The sequence below is a fragment of the Carassius auratus genome, unplaced genomic scaffold, assembly GCF_003368295.1.
Source record: "Carassius auratus strain Wakin unplaced genomic scaffold, ASM336829v1 scaf_tig00030410, whole genome shotgun sequence".
NCBI lineage: Eukaryota > Metazoa > Chordata > Actinopteri > Cypriniformes > Cyprinidae > Carassius > Carassius auratus.
Genome location: NW_020525848.1, coordinates 147,501 through 168,858, shown reverse-complemented (window position 1 = coordinate 168,858; position 21,358 = coordinate 147,501). Strand labels below are relative to the sequence as shown.

The following is a 21,358-nucleotide window of genomic DNA, read 5'->3' as shown; positions in this document are numbered from 1 at the left end:
CCGAGCACCGAATATAGCACCGTAACACGAGCACAAGACCGATTCAGACCGACTCCACGAGCTAGATACAAACAGATATAAAATACACATTCACTAATGATTAAATATTACTATGGTATTCCTAATCAAATGCAAATTAATTTTAAATTAAGTTAAATAAATAAATGTAATTTAATTTAATTAATAACAACCTAATATATATATATATATATATATATATATATATATATATATATATATATATATATATATATATATATATATATATATATATTTTATTATTTTTTTTAAGGTATGAAGGAAGACAATAGTTACATTTTTAACAAGCAAAAGTGTGTTTGAGATGGTTGTGTTGTGTCAGGAGATCCAGAGCTCCATCTACAGACATGTTTATTTGGGATGGTGTGTGTGTGTGTGTCACCCTTCAGATGAGCTCTGACCCTCCACCTACACACCATCCTAAATATTTACAGGCCATGAACTGTGACCTGACACACACACACACACACACACAGAAACACACACGCAAATGCGCGCGTACACGCTCCATCACCTGAGACACACACAGATGCAAAAGCACACAGACAGACAGACACAGACACACACACACACACGCACACACACACAGGAACGTGGCCACTGACCTCAGATAATGTCTTAACGCAGCACACACACATTCCAGCGTCTCTCTCACACACACACACAGAAATGAAGGACTGTTGAGAGGAAGAGAGATAAAACTAACCAGACTTGTCAGGAATGATTCAAGTTTGCTGCTAACGCACGCACACACACACACACAAAACATGACAGAAACCAGTTTTTAAAATCACACAATACATTTCAGAAGCATTTGAAACAAAATATAATACTAAAACAGTGTTAATTAAAACTATTTAAAATCCTGAAATAAAATATAAATAAAATGCATATATTTGATGAAAACCTCATCTAATGAGAAATACTGGCTCAGCCGGGTTATGGATCATGAACAGGTTATGGTGTGTGTTTGGGGTAAACTGAAGAATCTGCCGCTCTACTTCTCTTCAAAAATGTCTTAAACACGGATTGAGCTGCTGTACCCCTCCAGCGCTCTCTGACTGCAAGAGGACCTGATTGAGAGCAGCCAGCAGCACACTCTGGTCAGTGTGATGGATGTGTCTGTCTGTGGGACAAGGGTTTGTTCTGAGCGTCACTCAGGAACGAAGGAGAACTACAGTGACACAGGCTTCAGTCTTCAGCTGAAGTGATAATAGTGAAGTCCCTCCTTCAGCTGCAGCGAGCGCAGGTTCTCCTCCAGGACTCCCTCGGTCATGTCCTGCACACACACACACACACACACACACACACACACACACACACCTCTAAGTGTCAGTTAATGTGCTGTCTGTGTGGAGAAACAGCTGTGTGTGTGATAATATCAGTTTGATTAGCAGGGAAACACAGAGGATGATTGTGATTGATACAAGCCTCACAGTCATTTGGACCACAGCCTGAGTGTGTGTGTGTCAGTGTGTGTGTGTGTGTGTGTATACCTGTGCTGCTGTGGTCAGTGCTGATGTGTGTGTGTGTGTGTGTGGGCATGTTTTTGTATCATATCAGGACACAACTGTGTATAATGACATGGGTATGACACAGGTATTACAAGGAGAGGGTGACTTATGAGGACATAACCCATGTCCCCATTTTTCAAAACACTTATAAATCATACAGAATGAGTTTTTTTGAGAAAGTAAAAATGCACAAAGTTTCCTGTGAGGGTTAGGTGTAGGGTTGGTGAAGGGTGATAGAATATACAGTTTCTACATTATAAAAACCATTACACCTATGGGATGTCCCCACTTTTCACAAAAACAAATGTGTGTGTGTGTGTGTGTGTGTGTCTCACCAGCTTCACACACACGATGAACGGCGGCGATGCGTTTGTGAAGTGCAGCACAGGAATCCTGGGTTTGGGTCGTTCCTGAGAGACGTATCAAACACAGTATCAGACGGTTTAATGATGGTTATTAATAATCTCTCTCCAGTGAGTGTGTGTTCATCTCTTCAGATAAACTCTCTTCTGCAGGAGGTGACTGTTCCTCTGGTGATGCGTGTGCTTTCCTACACTAATGTGTCTAATGATGGATCTCTCAGGAAGTTAATTAGTCTCTGCGTGTACTTCTGCACACAGCTGACGGCTGATCTGTGTCCGAGCGTAACACTGATTCATTACTAGCATTATATTTGCATAACTGATCGCCACCTGCATCCTATGAAACTGTTCCCAGCTGTGGTTATGACTATACTAAAGCAGATGTATGCGGTGTAATTCTGCATTAGACGAGCTGACTGACTGATCATGAAGAGATGGTAATGATCTTAATCACTCACCTTCGACTCCTCGTACGTGTAGAAGCCCTTCTGAATTTTGTTCTCGTCTACGTCACAGAACGCCTTCACCTGCGATCACCAACACAGACCATGAAGAAGAGCACAATACCTCTTCATTCACTGAATTATTAAACATTCATTAACTGAATATTAATTAACTATTGACGATTAATTCATTATTGCAGAGCCGTGGTGTTCTGACTGGTTGCTAAGGGCCGTTACTAAGGGATTACTAGAATTAGATTTTCCCTTAATTATTTATAATTAATATTAACAACAATTACCACATTATTACCACAAATGTAAATTATAATTTAACTATTATTATTTATTTATTTTAGAATTTTTAAGACCCTTCAGTATTGTGAATATCAATAATAATGAATTACTGTATATATTGCTTTCAATTTTAGTATTTCTAAGCTCTTTTAGTGTTTCATAAGAACATTATTATTATCAATAATATATATGCAAAATGGATTTTAAAATAAATACAGTATATATATATATATATATATATATATATATATATATATATATATATATATATATATATATATATATATATATACACATACACACACATATATATATATATATACTCTGTATTTTAAAATCCATTTTGCATTTCCTAATATGACTGTATATACACAAGGAAACATCTCATGGTTATATTTTGAGCAGTTATCTTTTTTGTGCTTACAAGTCCCTTTTATAATACCAGTAAAATATGGAGTGCCACAAGGATCTGTCCTAGGTCCCCTTCTATTTTCAATATACATGTTGCCCCTTGGTAATATTATTAGAAAATACGGAATTAGCTTCCACTGTTATGCTGATGATACTCAGCTATATATCTATAAATAAAGGTGATTGATATATCTCAATGAGACCAGATTAAACTTCTCAATTATCTAAGCTAACAGAGTGTGTTAAAAATGTAAAAGATTGGATGACAAATAATTTTCTCCAATTAAATTTGGATAAGACAGAGATATTAATTATTGGACCAAAAAACACTACACAGAATCTTGTAGATTACAATCTGCAACTAGACGGATGTACTGTTACTTCATCTACAGTCAGAAATCTGGGTGTTATATTAGACAGCAATTTGTCTTTTGAAAATCATATTTCCCATGTTACAAAAACTGCTACGAAACGGTTATCTGTTTCTGATGCAGAAAAGCTAGTTCATGAATTCATGACCTCTATACTGGACTATTGTAATGCACTTCTAGGTGGTTGTCCTGCTTTGTCAATAAACAAGCTACAGGTAGTCCAAAATGCAGCAGCTAGAGTCCTTACCAGGTCAAGAAAATATGATCATATTACCCCAATTTTACAGTCTCTGCACTGGCTACCTATTAAGTTCCGTATCAGTTACAAATTATCATTACCTACCTATAAGGCCCTAAATGGTTTAGCTCCTGCGTACCTAACTAGCCTTCTACCACGCTACAACCCATCACGCACCCTAAGGTCACAAAACGCTGGACTTTTGGTAGTTCCTAGGATAGCCAAGTCCACTAAAGGAGGTAGAGCTTTCTCACATCTGGCTCCCAAACTCTGGAATAGCCTTTCTGATAATGTTCGGGGTTCAGACACACTCTCTCTGTTTAAATCTAGATTAAAAATGCATCTCTTTCGCCAAGCATTCGAATAATGTATCTTTTATTTGCGAGTGTAGTTGCATCTGATCAAATGTGCATTTTTATTCATTAGCTTGGGTTAAACTAATGTTACTTTGTTGGATAAGCAGCTATGCTAATGATGTCTCTATTTTGTTTCTATGTTTCGCCACGGGATTTACATCCGGTGGTAACTAGGATTTACACCAGCTCCAGTCTGGATCCAGAACACCCGAGAAGAGATGATGCTGACCCTCAGAGGAACTCAGATGATGCTAACCCTGAATCAACAAACAGAACTAACAAATAAAATAAAATAAAAGTGTGACTGCATCATATAATAATTGCTGTTAATAATGTTCATCATCTGGTTGACTGCGTCTTGTATTCATTTTTTCTAAAAATCCTGTCAAACGTGCACAAACTGACAGTCACCACCATAAGCTACTACTAAATATTGTAGAAACATAATTTTCTGTAAATTGCTTTGTAACGATTTGTATTGTAAAAAGCACTATACAAATAAAAATTGAAATATAATAATATTTATATTATTAACAAATTTATATATTTTTTTAACTAATTAATAATAAGTGTTTTCATTCATTTGAATGATTTTTACTGATTTCAGTATTTTAGAGTGTATTCTGATATTATAAACACGAGGAAGTGTCCAGCGGTCCGTACCTTCTTCTGATTGGTGGGACTCAAGCTGCGGTAGAGTCTGCGTCCCTGTTTCCCAGCATTCCACACGGTGAAGGATGCCCATTGGCTGAGCACTCGCTCCTGCAGGAAGTGGACACGGAGACTCCAGATGGTCTCTCTGAAAGCAGAGGACAGGAGACGGTTAATGAAGCCTCTCTCTCACACACACACACACACACACACACACACAGAGCGAGACTGACAGACAGCTGTGGACCGCTGGACCCACGGAGAGAAAATGAGCGGAATCCCTGAGTCAGAGGATGCCTGAGACCGATCACACACACACACACACACACACACACACAGATGAAGTGACCCGTGAGAATATACGGATCCTTGAATATTTTTTCCACTGATAAACTGTACCAAAAACAACATTCAAGCTGAATGTGTCATGCAGGATTATAAAACACATGTTCTTTTACTGCATGTCTGGAAAATCATTTTTCAATGATGGAAATACATTTTAATTATTCAATAAATTATTTTTTTAAGTTTAATTATAATAATTTTATATTTTAAAAGTCCTTTCAGTCTATACATAAACAATACATAACTTGACTTATTCATAATTGTAATTATTATATTATATTAATTGTTTGATTATATTTAGCTATTTGTTTATTTTTTAAGTCTCTTCAGTGTGTTAACTAATAACAAATAACACAAAATATTATTTATTTATTATTTGTTTATTTGTATTATAGTATTTTTGGGTCCCTTAGGTGAATTTAAAATAATTTATAATAAATAATAACAGTTATTTATTCATTAATTTTTAATTATTTTTTTTGAGTACCTTCAGAATTTTAAATAACAATACAATATAAATACAATTAAATAACAAAACAATACATATTTAAAATAATAAATAACCAATGCATTTATTCATTTGCTGTAATTATATCATATATATATATATATATATATATATATATATATATATATATATATATATATATATAAGCTTTTTTAATTAATAATTAAAAATAAATAACACTAAATATTTATTTTTGTATTTATTTTAGTATTTGATGTCCTTTCAGTATTTAAAATAATAATAATAATAATAATAATGCTATTTATTCATTATTTTTTATTTATTTGAGTACCTTCAGTATAACAATACATAACTGTATTTATTCATTTGTTGTAATTAATTATTAGATAATATTTAGCTTTTTTAAGTATCTTTAGTGTGTTAACTAATTAAACATAATACTAAACATTATTCAATTTATTTATTTCAGTATTTTAGGTCCCTTCAGTATCTCAAGTAATTTATATTAATAATGTTATGTATTCATTAATTTGTAGTTATTTAAATTAATTATTTTTAGTTATGAACTTTAAATGCTTTTAGTATGTTAATTAAGATTAATCCTAATAATTAAGACTCATGAGAAAGCACATAAAAACACACTGATAAACTGGACATCTCTGGACTGACAGCTGTATCTGTAGATGTCACTGTGACTGACAGACTGTGTTGTGCTGCAGTGGTGAGTGTATCAGACTCACTCCAGCACTGAGTGAGTGGCTGCGTGTTCATGATAGCGATACACCAGCAGACACTCGTCCACTCGGATCACATGACCTCCTCGACGAAGACTCTGGTAGAAGAAGAGCAGGTCCTCAGGAACGCCCTGATGGAGAATCAGCTCAGATGAAGGACTGATCCAGAGCTTCACATCTGTTGAGCATCACAAGAGCCTCACCTTCCCTCCCTCGTCAAACAGACCCACTTCCTCAAACCAGTCACGGGAACAGAACCAGGTGGGCATGATGACCGTCGGCCCGTGAGACGTGTACACCTGACGCAGGACAGAAAGAAGCACTGCAGTGATGAGGAGTGACAGTTAAGACATCTAGAATGCTACAAAAGATTTCCATTTTAAAAATAAATGCAGCTCTTCTGAACTTAACATTCATCTGTGAATCCTGAAAAATAACATGCATCACAGTTTCCACTGTTTTCAGCACTGATAATAACCAGCAATTTTTCTTGAACAGCAAATCATCATATTTCCTGATTTCTGAAGATCATGTGACGCTGAAAATACAGCTGCACATCACAAAAATAAATTTTAACAGATATTCACATAAAAATATTTTATATATAAATGGGATGTTTGGTGTCCATTTCTCACAGATGTGTTGTTAAATTAGCTCCGCCCACAGCAGAGCTAATTTGTTCCAAAAGATGTATCAAATATCACAAATGTTCTGTTCTGACTGTCTGTGATTGTTTTGCAGGATTTCAGCTTGCAGTCTGTACAAACCAGTCCTGCGTCTGGCAGATAAAACCATTAACATGTTCCCTACACTCTCTAAATCACACACACACACACACTGGTCTAATGAGTTTACTTTGGCCGCGTGTGTTCAGACCGAGAGTTAATGATCAGGGAGAGCTAGACGCTCAGGACATTTAACACACACACACACACACACACACACACACACACACACACACACACACACACACAGAGCGAATGAAAGATTGAGTGGAGTGGAGGGAGGAAAGACAGGAATATTTCAATGCTGACAAAATGGATGAAATCAGTGATTAGCTTCAGGGCAAATAAACTAAACACTGCACTGGGATTGGAGTGCACTGAGGTGGGCGATGTGGACTCAAAAACACCTCCTGAGATTTTCTGCTATTTATTGTGATAATGATATAAATTACGATAACTTATATGCATCCACTGAGAGACCAAAAAAACCCTGATTATTTAGTGAGTAGTATCATCTTGCCTATTTTTACCAAAAAAGCACAAAAGCAATGTAGTGTCTGTTTCATAACAGAGAAACCGAACTGATGATGTTCCAAACCCCTAATATGGGTCATTCCACTTGTTTTGTTTTCAATACGATACCGATACTTTTGAAGGCCAGTATCGACAATACTGTTACTTCTCAACTGAACTTTTAAATGATGACATTTATTAACTTATTACATTAATGCATTTCAACATTCAATACGTCAATTTCAACATACTAGGTTATATTTTTGTTTACACATGGTTAACGTATGATTGCTGTAGTGGTAACCATGAACATCTACAAATACTACAGTTGAACTATGGATACTTTAGTAAAAACATGACTGATTTTCATCAGGGACTGCCAGTGAAAGACCGTTTTTTTGTTCTGACAGTCTATGACTTATACCAACATTAGAGAATAAAACATGAACTATATGAACTTTTAACATTCAATATAAATGAGTGTATTTGCACAAACTATAGGCTACGATTTCAGTTTATCTTGGTATAACTCAAACATACACGTTTTTTCCCTGTGTCCTGATAAGCATTGTTTTGTGCTGCCGTTCCCCACAGACTGAATGCACTGTCAGGAGTGAGTGAACGCTCTGTGATGGACTGGTTCGGTCTTAAACATTTGTGTGTGTTCAGATGAGCAGGAAAATAGTTCGATCCTACACAATTATTCACTATCGTTGGTTATTCATCCAATTTAATGCATATTGTACGCATACATTTTTTTTTTTTGTTAAATAAACAAAAACACTGGTAAATAAAACACACCTTAGCATCTGTATTTGTTTGAGTATTCACATCAGTATTGCTATATTGATATTTCAGGACTGATACGCCCTTGTTTAAGTGAAACCAGCTCTCAATGAAGCAGAATAAAAAGAAGATAGAACCGCTTGAACTGATAAAACATGAAGACTGTAAACACACAGTTATAACAACATATACTTCATCTGTGTAATTCAAACCATCTTGGGTATTTTTATACGAATAAACTATATTTATAATGGAATGATAGTTGATATAGCCTTTATCATCATACAGAATGCTTGAAACTGTGATTTCGGCCTCATTCTGTGATATGAAACCATGTCTGGTCACAAAAAATACATTATTTCAAACACTCGACTGATGTTATGAAGTGAATTTGGGGTAAAATATGTCAATAGATCTTTTTGTTGTACTGTAATCAGACTCAGTATCACACACGTGCTACAGGTTTCCATTTATTCACCGCTCAGATGTCGCATGTACAGCTCCAAACAAACCAGTTCCAGACTGGAGAGGCAGTGTGTGTGTGTGTGTGTGTGTGTGTGTGTGTGTCTGTCCGTGACACTGAGCTGGTGCGAGTGTGTCGTAGCGGAGATGTTACCCGCTGGAGACACTGTGTGTGTGTGTGTGTGTGTGTGTGTGTGTGTGTGTTTCACTGCATAACCCCGTCTGGAATGTGCAAACACACCCAAGAGAAACACGACTCCCTTCTCAGTGAACAAGAACATGTGGAGGAGAAACTCACAGCAGAAAACCATCATTCAGAACTGATTTTAATGCAACATCTAAACCAAGCTGTCACGGTGTGCACCAGGTTGCTAGGGTGTTACGAGTGTGCTGTAATTACTCTGGTTTTCAGGATGGCTGCTTGTTGCTGCGTGCACTCCCTGAGGTGTTGCTAGGATGTTTTGAGTGGTTGCTATGCAGTTGCTAGGGCACAGCAGAGTGACATCACAATGTTCTGGTTATGTGTGGTGGTTGTTAGAGTGTTGCTAAGGGGTTATAAAGTTAGTGTTTTTCACAGTGGTTGCTCTGGTGCTGTTAGTATTCCCTACAGCATTGCTAGGGTTTTCTGGGCAGCTGCTGTGATATTTCTAGAGATGTATGCCAGGTTAGTTGGCCTTTCTATGCAATTCCAAGTGGGTTGCTATGGTACTGCTAGGTAGTTGCTAAAGTGCTGGGGGCAGTCCTTATGGCATTGCTAGGATGCTGTAATTGGTTGCTAGTGTGCTGCTATACAGGTGCTAAGGTGATCAGAGTATTATTAGTTGGTTACAATAGTCTCCAGGATAGAGCATTGTTATGGTGCGTTCACACCAGATGCGAATGATGCGTTAAGCGTGATTTACAGGTGAAGTCAATGCAAAGACGCGAACAGACATCCTGCAGTACGAATGACATGGCGCAAATTGAGTATTTTGTGCATTTTGACGTGCGAGTTGAAAAATCTGAACTTTGGCATAATTTTGCGCCGCGTTAACCAATCAGAAGTCTGCTCTAGTAGTGACGTGATTACGACGTAGCGAGCGGAGGGTAAAATCACCAAAATCATCATCGCTGTATGTGCATACCCAGAGCTGTATGATACTTCTTCATACTTTTACAAAACAGAAATAAAAAAGGATCTTGCTGGAAAGAAATAGATTAATTAAATGCAGACCAACGATCACCGGTTAGATTTACCCAAAACAAATTAAACTTTATGTTTAACCACTAAAGAGACATCAGAGCCAGTGGCAAATTTCAGAAACACAAGCCGAGTCGAGACCGCTCTCGGCGGATACGTGAGCTCTGAGCCTCCGCTGATCGCGTGGAGCTGAAATCAGCGAATTTTTAAATAGGCCCTGTCTTTATAAATAAACAGCAGATTGGAGTTTTAAACAACTACATTGTCACCTGAAATACTTTTAAAACTACATTTCATGACACAATAACAGTAAGATTTCAAAAATTATCTGAATAAATGGTGGTTGAAATCACAATGCTGTGTGAACTCAGCTGACAGAAGCCCCTCCCAAGTCATGTCTGCTGTGAACACAGTTAGGGTGTTCTAAATGGTTGCTAGGCGATTGCCAAGCAGTGCTACAATATTCTAAATGTTGCTGGGCAGTGTTCTAATTGCTTGCTAGGCAGTTGCTAGGCAATGCTACAGTATTCTAAATGGTTGCTAGGGGGTTGCTGGGGCACTGCTGCAGTGTTCTAAATGGTTGCTAGGGTGTTATTAGAATTTGATGTTGCATGTAAAACAGCATTTATACTCTCTGTCTGTTTGATGGTAATTGGAGTGTTTTGGGGATGATTTGGGAAGGTTCCACACAGCGTTCTGACCTCACGACCCTCGGGATCCGTTTCCCGCCAGCGTGTGTGATGCTCTACACTCACGCACTGTTTCCGTGGAAATATCTGTCTTCAGCTACACATCCTGTTTCTGTGGCGACCCGCTGACCGCGAGGCACGCGACCCTCTAAACACAACACGCCTCGCCTTTCCTCACACACACACACACACACACACATCCTGATTACAGAGATCAAACACACTGTCATGAAAGAGACACACTTCAGATCCATTTCCTTCACTTCCTAAATAAAGCGCACAATTTTCAGAAGAAACAAAATTACTTTCATAAATGTTTTTAAATCTCTTTTCATGATACAATTCATTTCCAAAACCAGCATTGATATCATTTACTGGTAACTAAAGCCAAAACTTTAAAAAGTTTGTGAATAAAGTTGACACAAAATAAAATTTAATTTTTAAGTGGAAAACTAAACTTCAAAAAACTAAACAAAAATTAGAAATGTCCTGTCCTGGCAACGAAGGGAAATAAAATAATTCTGAATTAATTAAAACTGAATAAAATATAAAAACTAATAAAAAAAAGACCAAAAGCAATTAATAAAACACACTAACATTAAAATAAAAACAAGGCAGGTGTTGATTGGGTGTTGAGATGTGGGTGGGTCTAAATGGGATCTTAGATTGGATAATAAAAAAGGGGCGGAGTTTAAGCAGACTAAATGATTAGAGAAAAGTTCTTTATGGTATACGATTAGACATTAACAGTTCAAATTTTTTTTTTTTAAGAAAATCAAACTTGTACTGATGCATCGTTCACAATAAGATCAATAGCATGCATTAAGATGAATGTTGATTTGAGTGTGAGACCTGTGTGAGGAGCTGCTCTGGACTCAGAGAGTTGATCCACCGGGTGTGACGTTCAGTGGAGCCTTCGGGAACTCGACACACTTTACACCCCACGATCTGACAAAACAAACGCACACACACGCAGGACATTAGTGGCAAATACTTTTATTAATCAATGACGCATTAAAGTGATCTAAACTAACAGTGAAGACGTTGATGAAGTTACACATGGTTTCTACATTTGTAAATGTGTGTGTGAAGAGTAAAGACAGGGCAGATCACAACACAAACTCAGGTTACACCCTAAACACACACACTTTCACTACTCCGCCTCATTTCCTGTCATGTGATCAGTCCTGCTCTGTTTGTGCAGCACCGCAGCTCTTCAGTCTGTCCGCTGAGACCCGGGGTCAGAGGTCAAAGCAACAAACCCAGCCCTCAAACAACACAGTAGAGATAACGGCTGTCCCTCCTGCTGATGCTGCTGATGAAAATACACTTCTGTAACATTAGACATGTCTCCACTGCCACTTCTGATCAGTTTAAAGCATCACTGATGAATGAAAGTACTGATTTCTTTAAACAGCGTGTCATCACTCACTGCGGTCGGATTCACTGAAGCAGCTTCATATTGCAGTCGAACCCGCTGAGGCCTCATGATGTCATCCTGAAACACACATCATCATCATCATCATCACAAGATTACTTTAAATCAACAACACAAATATCTACAAGGACAACATGACTGCAGTGTCTTATTTTCAAATATTGAGTGATTTTTAAAGCAAGATCAGTTCATATGTGACACTATATCTCACGATCTCCACCGGCGGATCATCAGGAGGAGGTTTATATAAAGCAGTGTTAGGTTGTCTCCTGAGGACTCTGTGTGTTTAAGTGCTGGCGGCTCTGGAGGAGAGCAGGATTCCTGGCGTTCCTCTGAACCTCAAGGAGAGCTGGTTTTGGCCTCTGGAAACCAGCGCACGGAAAAATCCTTCCGAAATAACTGGCCCTCATTCCTCAGACAGCAGCCGTAACGCCAGTGACGCACAGTAAAGACAACAGAACTAATGGAGCGACGTCTGTAGCAGTGTGTGTCAGGATCACAACCAGACACACACACAACAGCAGAGAGAAGAAGAAATCATCTGGACCTTCTCCATTACTGAGAGATTCCATCCAATCTCCAAAAACACCATGAACTCCTATAACGTTTTGAGTGAGAAACAGACTGGGACTCTTGATGGAGTCGATGGTTGTGTGTAAATGAGCAGCTTGAACACTCGACTGAACGTCTTCTTCTGCTGTGAGAGACAGAGCTGGACGTGATGGGCTCCAGCGGATCAGATCTGATTACACAACATCACGCTGAGCAGCACAACACTAAATCACTCACACAAGCGTAGATCTTCAGCTTTATCATCATCATCATCATGGACGCCGCTGCCAGCAAACACAGCACAAAACAACAGTCAATGGAAGTCCCCCAGTATGTGTCAATTTCTCATGAATTTCACACGCACCGCAGGGGACACACACTCAACACACTCGATCAGAAGCATGTGTTTCTGTACTGAGTTTCACAGAGACTCACTGGCTCTCTGTCGACATGAAACACAACAGATGCCATCGTGACCCAACAAGAAGGTGGAATAGATTTACACACACACACACACACATGAAGATGTTTTACCTTCATTCACTGAGCTCCTCTGACAGCTCTCAAACACACACCGTCATCAGGAGCGTATTTACTCTCAGGTGGTAGATGCCACACATACACACACTCACACACACACAGACATGCACACACAGACACTCACACACACGCACACACACACTCACCGCATCCTGAAAGCAGAGGAATCGTCCGGAGCTCTGAAGCACCGCTTGGTTTTTTGCAAATCCAACTATAAAAAAAATGTAAAATAAATTATACATAAATTTGATAATTCATTCGTTTCTTGATTAATCTAAAACAAATACTACTATTGCATCTCTATCTTACAATAGCGTAACTAAATAGTTCAATAGTTTTGGTCAATAACTATTTTAACACAAACACACACACACACCTCTGTCAACATCAACACACTCTGCTGTCACACTCATCGTCTGTTTCTGTGTTAGATCTGCTACATTAGTTGAGTTAGTCCAGCGCTCTCTCTCACAGATTCCTGTGTGTGTGTGTGTGTGTGTGTGTGTGTGTGTGATGCTGAAAGCTCGGTATGCTGAACACGGAGAGGCTTTGAGTTCCCAACAGGAGTTAAACACTGATAAGAAACGTCTTTTGATTCCTGAAGCACACGGACCAAGTGTGTGTGTCTGTTTAACATCGCATGAGCTCCACACATGTGTGTCATGATAACCAGGTGAATGTGAAGACAGAACACACACACACACACCTCCGCGTGGGCTGGATGAGCTGTGGCCTGAGATCAGCATGGGTCGACCTCTGTCCTCGAACCTCTGCCTCCATCTCTCCAGCAGCTCTCGAGAGTTATCCTGACACACACACACACACACACACACACACACACACACACACACACACACATATGAGACTGTGTCATAACCAGACCGTGTAGTGTGTGTGTGTGTGTGTGTGTGTGTTTACCGTACTGCCGTCGTCGTACACAGACAGCTCCATTGGGTCGGTGAAATCCTGCTCCAGTACGGCCTGCAGACACTCGTCCAGCCAATCAGACGCATTAAACACCGGCATGATCACCGACTGAACAACAACACAACACATTAGAACAGAGGACTACAGAAGAGGATTAGAATAGAATAGAACACAACAGAAAATGAACAGCTAAGACAACAGAATAGAGCACGATGGAGTAAAATAGAACGGAGTAGGATGAAGAAAATATCAGCACAAGAGAAAACAAAAACAGAATAGAGTGCTTTGGAATAGAACATAACAAGGGTGTAACAGAACAGAATATAATAGAATAGAGTACACCAAAATACAGTACAACATAAAAGAATATTAGCACAACATAATGGAAGAGAATAGAGTTCACTGGGGTAACGTTAGAACAGAACGAACAGAGCACAGAATAGAATACAAGAGAATATAATAGATTTACCATAATGCTAAATCATGTATTACCATCTTTAACTACAAGTGTGGACATTTTCCACTAAAATATCACGAAAGCGACACAATATCACAGTTATTTGTATTCTCAGTATCATATGTATGAACTCACCACCGCGACGCTGACGCCATCTGTCGGTCCAGAGCGCTCGTGAGACGTGCTCGCGGTGCAGAGGCGCTTTGACTCGGGCTCGGAGTCTCCGCTGGAGCCGCGCGTGTCGCTCATCTCTCACACACACACGTGCAGCGGTGCTCCAGAGCTTCTGTTCATATAGACGATGTTAAACCGGAGCTCACTGCGCTCTCGAAGCGTTAAATATGAACCGAGTTCGCCTGTGTTTCCGCGCACGTGTGCAGATGTGCGCAGGCGCTAGAGTTGTGACGTTCGCGAACGAACCGATTCTTTTGAACGGCTCATAAACATGAACGATGGGAGCCGAGTCGCGCTGGAGGGGAGCCGTTCTTTCTGTCATTCATTTTCCCTATGCGTGTTTCACACAGATGCACTCAAATAAGCTCCTCCGCGAGACAGAACAGTTATAGGGGGAGGGGCGCACCCAGCGTGATGATATTAAATTTGCCCAAGGACAAAAAAAGAGAGGCAGAAAAAGCCATAAAGTAAGGAACTGCTATGTATTTATTTACATTGAATTTTGTGTTCATTTAAAACTTGTTCTTTTAAAAACATTAAAATGTTCTTTTGTGATACTGTTCTTGTATAGAAATGTTTCACTAAAAGCTGTTTTGCACAGACATTCATTGCAGCCCACTTATTGTTCATTGACTTGAAGGGGCTGATGTCCTATTTGCAAAGTTTACAGTAGTAATAGTATGTAGTATGTAGACATTTCCATTTTATTTATTCTAATTTTATCTACTTTAAATATTTTTTTGTTTTCTATCAAAATGTTCTTGTGTGATGTGATAACAATGTTCTTGTGTGGAAGTGTTTGTAGTAAAAGCTGTTTTGCACAGAAATTAATTGCAGCCAGCTTTGTTTTTGATGTTTATTTGTGAGTAGGTATTGTATGAATAACATAAGTATTGGTGTGTCATATCTGAGTTTTAATTATTTGACTACAAATCTCACCTCATCATTCCTCCCAGTGATTATTTCCAGGATAAACTGAGATGCCCCCAAGCTGGCTTCTTAAAACTGACTAAATATTCAAAAAGAGCCAAAAGAGCCGTTCTTTTGAACGGCTCTTTGAAAGGAACGGATCCCCTCAAAGAGCCATAAATCCCATCACTAGCAGGCGCACACATCACTTCCGCGTGAGGGCGGGAGCTAAGAGATGATTGGACGAGGGAAAACGCGGACATGTATTTGTTTCGACCAAACGGCTGTCACTCAACGGGCACAGCTTTGATTGGACGGAGGAGGAGGCAACGTCACACGTAACGATATTTATTCTTTTACAAACAACGAATAACACATAGATAAAATCTAAACTATTAAAATAAATAAAAAATATTTAAGACATTATCTAAATTAAAATAAATTACTGAAAAACTCATTAAAATACGACCATATAATTAAGAAATATAAATGAATATTGAACAACGAGTTAATAAATACAAATCACTTATGTAAAAAAATCTATAAATTATATAGTATTGTATAAAAAAATAATAATTATTAAAGATAGCTCAAGACAACGAATAAAAAAAATATTTGTTGTTTATGTAAATATTAATTACTTAAAATGTATAAAACTCTTTTTAGAGGCATTATTTAATAAATAAAGTCTTAAGAATCATTTCAGCATTGAAGACCTTTGCACATGGAGTTTGCAGCTTCTCTGATGTTACACTTTATAGCTGTAAAGGATTCTTATTAGCATATTTAAACACAGTAGGGACAGTGAAGGTGTGTCCCGGGGCCCTTCACATGTGATGTCAGCGGACAGGTAGAGCCAGTCAGACACCTGTCACAGCACCCGAGCAGAGTAGAGCAAGGTAAGAATAACACACAAACACTACTGAACACTTATTAGTGAACAAAACAGATGTTCTCTAATTACAGCTTGACTCAGTCAAACCGATCTGTTTAAGTGCTCTTTATATGGCAAAACAAAAGTACAAAATAAATAAATAAATAACAATTACCTGGCACACCTACTAAAGTTAAACTGGGGGGAATGGGAAACCTGAGATTGATACATTTCATAAATAGTTGCAACTAGGCTAACACACTGAAGTAAACATGCAGATTTTAAACAGAAAGACTGAAATGGTAGTTTCTTATAAAACAGGCTACTCTTACCCCTAATAATGATTAAAATAAAAAAGCCATTTTAGACATGAAGTTTGTTTTTGTGTGTTTCTAATATCAGATATAGCTTAAATGAACAAACAAATAAACAAATAATTGATTGAAACTTTGATGAAGTCCACATTTTTCAAGGTGTTTATGTTGTTTTGTGAAACACACGTATATAACTGTATGTTTAAGCGGTAGCAGAAATAGCTCGATGTAAATCATGCTTTAATGGAGAGGCGAGCAACTGCTAAAGTCTGCTCTGAACGAGGAAAGCAGGACAGATAAGACAGAAGATCCAGCACAGAGTCCTGCTGGTCAGACAGACGGCTGCTGTGGACGAGCTGCACTGATTCAGACTCAGGCTGAGATTCACCACTGCTTCAAGCCTTTGCTTGAGTCTCAAGTCTTTAGTCTTTGCAACTTTAGGGATCTTTCTTATGAACCAAGAGCTTGTAACACTCCAAAGAGAAAGGAAAAATTGCAATCGCATCACATGACCCCTTTAAAGAAGGAATCCAAGGAGACAGACCACCCGGGGAGACCCGACAGTCCTGCACCTGAAGTGTGTGAGAATAATCGCGCTGATGCGGCAGTGGGTGAGATGAGCCATCTACACACACTCACATGCGGTGAGGAGAGAGAGAGAGAGAGAGAGAGAGAGAGAGACTGGTGTTTTAACCGCATCACTGCCGGAGTTTCTCAACAGAGCAGAAGTTTATCAAACTAATTGGACCGAGATGGGTTTCTCACACTTCTACCCTGTACATTGCACAATTACATTAATTACTCATAAACTACATTGATAATGTAAGTGAGACTTAATATTAAAAACAGATGTTTTAGGAACTATTTAATTATGTTATACTTAAAGGAAGAATTATATACACGTCTCAGTATAGTTCACCCAAAAATGATACTTCTGTCATTAATTACTCATTCTCAAGTCACTCCAAACTGTAAGACCTTCGTTCCTCTTCAGAACACAAATTAAGATATTTCTGATGAAATCCGAGAGCTCTCTGACCGTCCCAGCATTAAGGATTGGTATGCTACGCTGTATTACTAAATAAATAAATAACTCTTTATTTAAATTACTTTATTTTTGCATGTACAGTATGATGCTGCAGTTTTCATAAAATACTGTAAGTATTTCCAGTTTAAATGTTTATTACAGCAGAAATATATGATACCTTTGAATGGTCATTAATAAAAACTGACAAGCTTATAGATTTTCTCATGAATCATAAAGTGAATCATCTTTCAGTTGTTTAAGACAGAGTAGTTTAAAACTTACATGCAAACACATCGAGAAACACACCAAAGGTTCTTCTTGACAGGAAAAATGACTTTTCAGACAGTAAATGAAGACCGACGGAAGAACTGTGTCTATTACACGGTCTGAGGAGTGTGTTGAGTGTCATCGAGTAAATCACACAGAGAATCCACCATCCTCTCCATCAGCACGTACACCTGAAACACACACACACACACACACACACATAATGTCAAACATTACAGGGTGATCAGACACCACAGAGTGTGTGAGGGTTTGAATGTGTCGTAAGTGTATCATGTCACAATCACCTGCTATGTCACACAACTATCACATACACTTATATTATAGTTATATTAATATGTCAAGTAAATGCTGTTCATTTGAACTTTCTATTCATCAAGGAATCCGGAATAAATTCATTCTCAGCAATGAAAATAATGATAAATGTTTCTTTAGCAGCAAAACAGTAAAATTGAATGATTGTAACAATGCCTAAATTTCAGCTTTCATCACAGAAATTAATAAAATGTTAAAACATATCTACATAGAAAACAGTTTTCACTGTATTTTGACTATAATGCGCACATACCTGAGTGTGCAGCAGCGCTCTGTATCTGTCCTGAAGTGTGTGTGTGTGATCAGTAGTGAAGCTAGGGTCTGTGTTCTTCTCCTCTCGCACATGTTTCCTCGTGCTCCCAGCTTCCTACACACACACACACACACACACACACAGAGAGAGAGAGAGAGAGAGAGAGTATTAAAAGAGTCAGTCTGAGAGTTTATACTGCCACTGTGTGTGTGTGTGTGTGTGAAATAGAGAGACAGATCGGAGAGAGATAGCGAGAGAGAGAGCGAGAGGTTCACACTGTTAGCGGGTGTGAAAGGGTTAATCTGTCCTGCGCTGAGAGCGGTTAGCAGAGTGTGCGTCAGTGAGAGATGTGCACTAGTGAGTGAGCACCACAGGAGCCGCACACACCACACGCTGGATGTGTACTGGGGTGTTCTGGGTGATGTCACACAGTTAAAGGGGTTTGAGAAGATGTTCTTGAGGTTGTTGTGCAGTAGCTGAGGTCTTCTGAGTGGTTCACCTGCACTGCTCGGGTCTCCTCCAGCTCTCTCACACTCATGCGTCTCCTCTCGTCCTTCATCAGCTGGACTCCTCCTCTCCGCTCCTCGTCCTGCTCAGCTGCGGATCAGCACGGTTAATGTCAGAGCGTAGTCTTTCACGAGTGTGTGTGTGTGTGTGTGTGTGTGTGTGGTCCTCACAGGTGTCTGTCCAGCTGTTGTTCTCCTGAAGGCCCAGCGAGTGTCTCAGTCTCACAGACTCACAGACCAGACCGTCCAGCAGCTCCCTCCATAACTGCACACTGTACACAGACAGAGGTCATCACCATGTTCATCACGCGGTGTGTGTGTGTGTGTGTGTCTCACCCGAGGTCTCGCGCTGGCACAGGTGTGCTGTGTATCTGCGGCTGCTGCAGCTCCAGGATCAGAGAGTTAAAGCGGCTCAGACTCGTCTCTCTGCTCTCGCCGTGGCTCTCAGTAACAGACAACAGCAGCTAGAGAGCAAAACACACACACTTTAACATCGTTCACTGTCCCTCACGAGTCACCACGCTCCAAACCTGAGTGAGGGATGTTTAGCACAATGTTCACGCTGCTCTGTTTCATGCAGTGACTGACGGATAATTCTTTTTTTCATTGGCTTTATTTCAGTCTGACGTCAAATAAAGTCCCCATGTAGTAAAAATAAAGATTTTATTAAATATTTTTTATGTTGTTAATTTGTATGTGGTGTTTTTAACATGATTTTAGACCAGGGGTAGGTAAGTTGGGTGTTAGAGAGCCCAAATCAAACACCTGAACAAGCTCATCAGTGTTTTCAGCTACAGACAGGTGAGGGACTTTCAGAGTTTGACTCTTTAGGACTGAACCTGTCTACCCCTGTTTCAGACAAACCATGTGCCAGTCCATTAATCAACACCACTGCTGAGGATTTTCTCTTTTTGCTATGCCACACAATTCAATAACCAATCACATCATGGCATAGATTCCTATCATTAGCATGCAAAATATCCCAATATGATTACCAGCACAAAACCAAAAATAGAAGGGTAGAATATATATATATATATATATATATATATATAAATAATATTAAATGCTGAAAGGTCAATTTTAAAACCCTTTGACTGTCACCCCGTCCCGTATACTGGGTGCCTACATTTACTTCACTATATTACAATTGAATCTAATCTAATCTTGACAAACTATATATCGTTGGAAAGGTCTAAGAGTCCCCAAATTAAAGATTATGTAGGAAAAGTAATAGATGAATTTATGACAAGAGTGCACCCTCAAAAATCTACATTTATAACAGGAGTTCTGACCTTTGTTAAAAAAAGACTTCTTCGTTGCCTTTTTCTCTATCACATTTTAGAAATCATCAGAAATTATATATCAACTGAAAACTTAAAATCTCAAAATTCATCCTTTGAAACCCATTTTAAAATCAGACATTGTATTACCATGTCCATGGTACATCAATATCATGTTACAAAATGTTTTCATTAATGAATTATAAAAAATTAAGTTTGGATCGTGCACTATAAAAAAAAAAAAAATATGGCTACAGAGTTTTTTATTAATTTTTATTTATTAGCTTGAGTTAGTACAGTTATTTCAGGCTAAATGAAAAGTGTACGCTTTATTATTTTTGTTTTCATTTTGTTTCTTATGTTTTTTTTAGGTTAATTGGTTAAGGTTAATTTTAATAACTAAAATAATATCACTTTGTGACATTACAGCAATGAGAATGTAATTTTTTGCATTTAAAGAAATTATTAGGAAAATGTCCTTAAATGTAATGGAAAGTAATCAATATTTAATTTTTTTTTTACTTTTTTTGTCACTTTCATTTGTCTCCTTTAGGTTCTGGGGAGAGCTGGTATCGCTCTGAAGGCAGATGCAGTGAGTGTATGTGAACGGGGCACTGCTGCGGTACCTGTCCGAGTGTGTTCAGAGACAGATCCCAGGGCTGAGCGTCTCCTGACCCCCTGACCTGCTCCCACAGGCCCCGCAGCGCCTCCACAGCCTCGCGCCGGTACTGCAGCTGCACAACAACAACCACAGCCAACTGTAAACTGTCAGAACAACATGTTTCATAGCATTCATTTAGTCCGGATGGTCTGTCAGTTCCAGGTTCAACGAGGCTGTTCTCCGGCGGGAACACGCTGAGCTGTACTCTGAGCCTCAGTCACGTTCTGCCCTAAATTACACGACTCCAGCAATTATCTGCTT

The 21,358-nt window shown here is 38.7% G+C and overlaps 2 protein-coding genes across 3 annotated transcripts in view; both read right to left on the bottom strand.

The window, feature by feature from the left end:
* Positions 1–825: 825 nt before the first annotated feature.
* On the bottom strand, positions 826–14,879 carry LOC113080174 (UDP-GlcNAc:betaGal beta-1,3-N-acetylglucosaminyltransferase-like protein 1). 2 transcript variants are annotated; one of them, XM_026252412.1, is made up of 12 exons: positions 14,632–14,879; positions 14,031–14,147; positions 13,819–13,918; positions 13,259–13,323; positions 12,015–12,080; positions 11,435–11,530; positions 6,431–6,526; positions 6,234–6,358; positions 4,692–4,827; positions 2,374–2,442; positions 1,889–1,963; positions 826–1,318 (listed from the first exon to the last, which is right to left on the bottom strand). In XM_026252412.1, the coding sequence occupies exons 1-12, from the start codon at positions 14,743–14,745 to the stop codon at positions 1,238–1,240; spliced, it is 1,140 nt and encodes a 379-aa protein (XP_026108197.1). In that variant the 5' UTR covers positions 14,746–14,879; the 3' UTR covers positions 826–1,237. The 2 variants fall into 2 exon arrangements, with proteins under 2 accessions (XP_026108197.1, XP_026108198.1); XM_026252413.1 differs by lacking the exon at positions 14,632–14,879 and adding an exon at positions 12,810–12,856.
* Positions 14,880–18,163: 3,284 nt separating this feature from the next.
* LOC113080176 (MYCBP-associated protein-like) overlaps positions 18,164–21,358 on the bottom strand; it is a 12,454-nt gene continuing 9,259 nt past the window's right edge. Inside the window, exons 14-19 of the mRNA XM_026252415.1 lie at positions 21,063–21,170; positions 19,490–19,617; positions 19,325–19,425; positions 19,147–19,244; positions 18,648–18,761; positions 18,164–18,252 (exon numbers count right to left, since the gene is read on the bottom strand). Of these exons, the coding sequence (XP_026108200.1) occupies positions 18,172–18,252; positions 18,648–18,761; positions 19,147–19,244; positions 19,325–19,425; positions 19,490–19,617; positions 21,063–21,170 (630 nt within the window). The 3' untranslated portion in view covers positions 18,164–18,171. The remainder of the gene's footprint in view (positions 18,253–18,647; positions 18,762–19,146; positions 19,245–19,324; positions 19,426–19,489; positions 19,618–21,062; positions 21,171–21,358) is intronic.

Coding starts and splice junctions, on each gene's coding strand:
- LOC113080174 (XM_026252412.1), bottom strand. CDS start 14,745: ATGAGCGACACGCGCGGCTCCAGCGGAGACTCCGAGCCCGAGTCAAAG. Junction 12,081..13,258: donor TCCTCTGCTTTCAGGATGCG/GTGAGTGTGTGT, acceptor TGTGTGTTTCAG/GATGACATCATGAGGCCTCA. Junction 6,527..11,434: donor CAGAGCAGCTCCTCACACAG/GTCTCACACTCA, acceptor GTCCTGCGTCAG/GTGTACACGTCTCACGGGCC.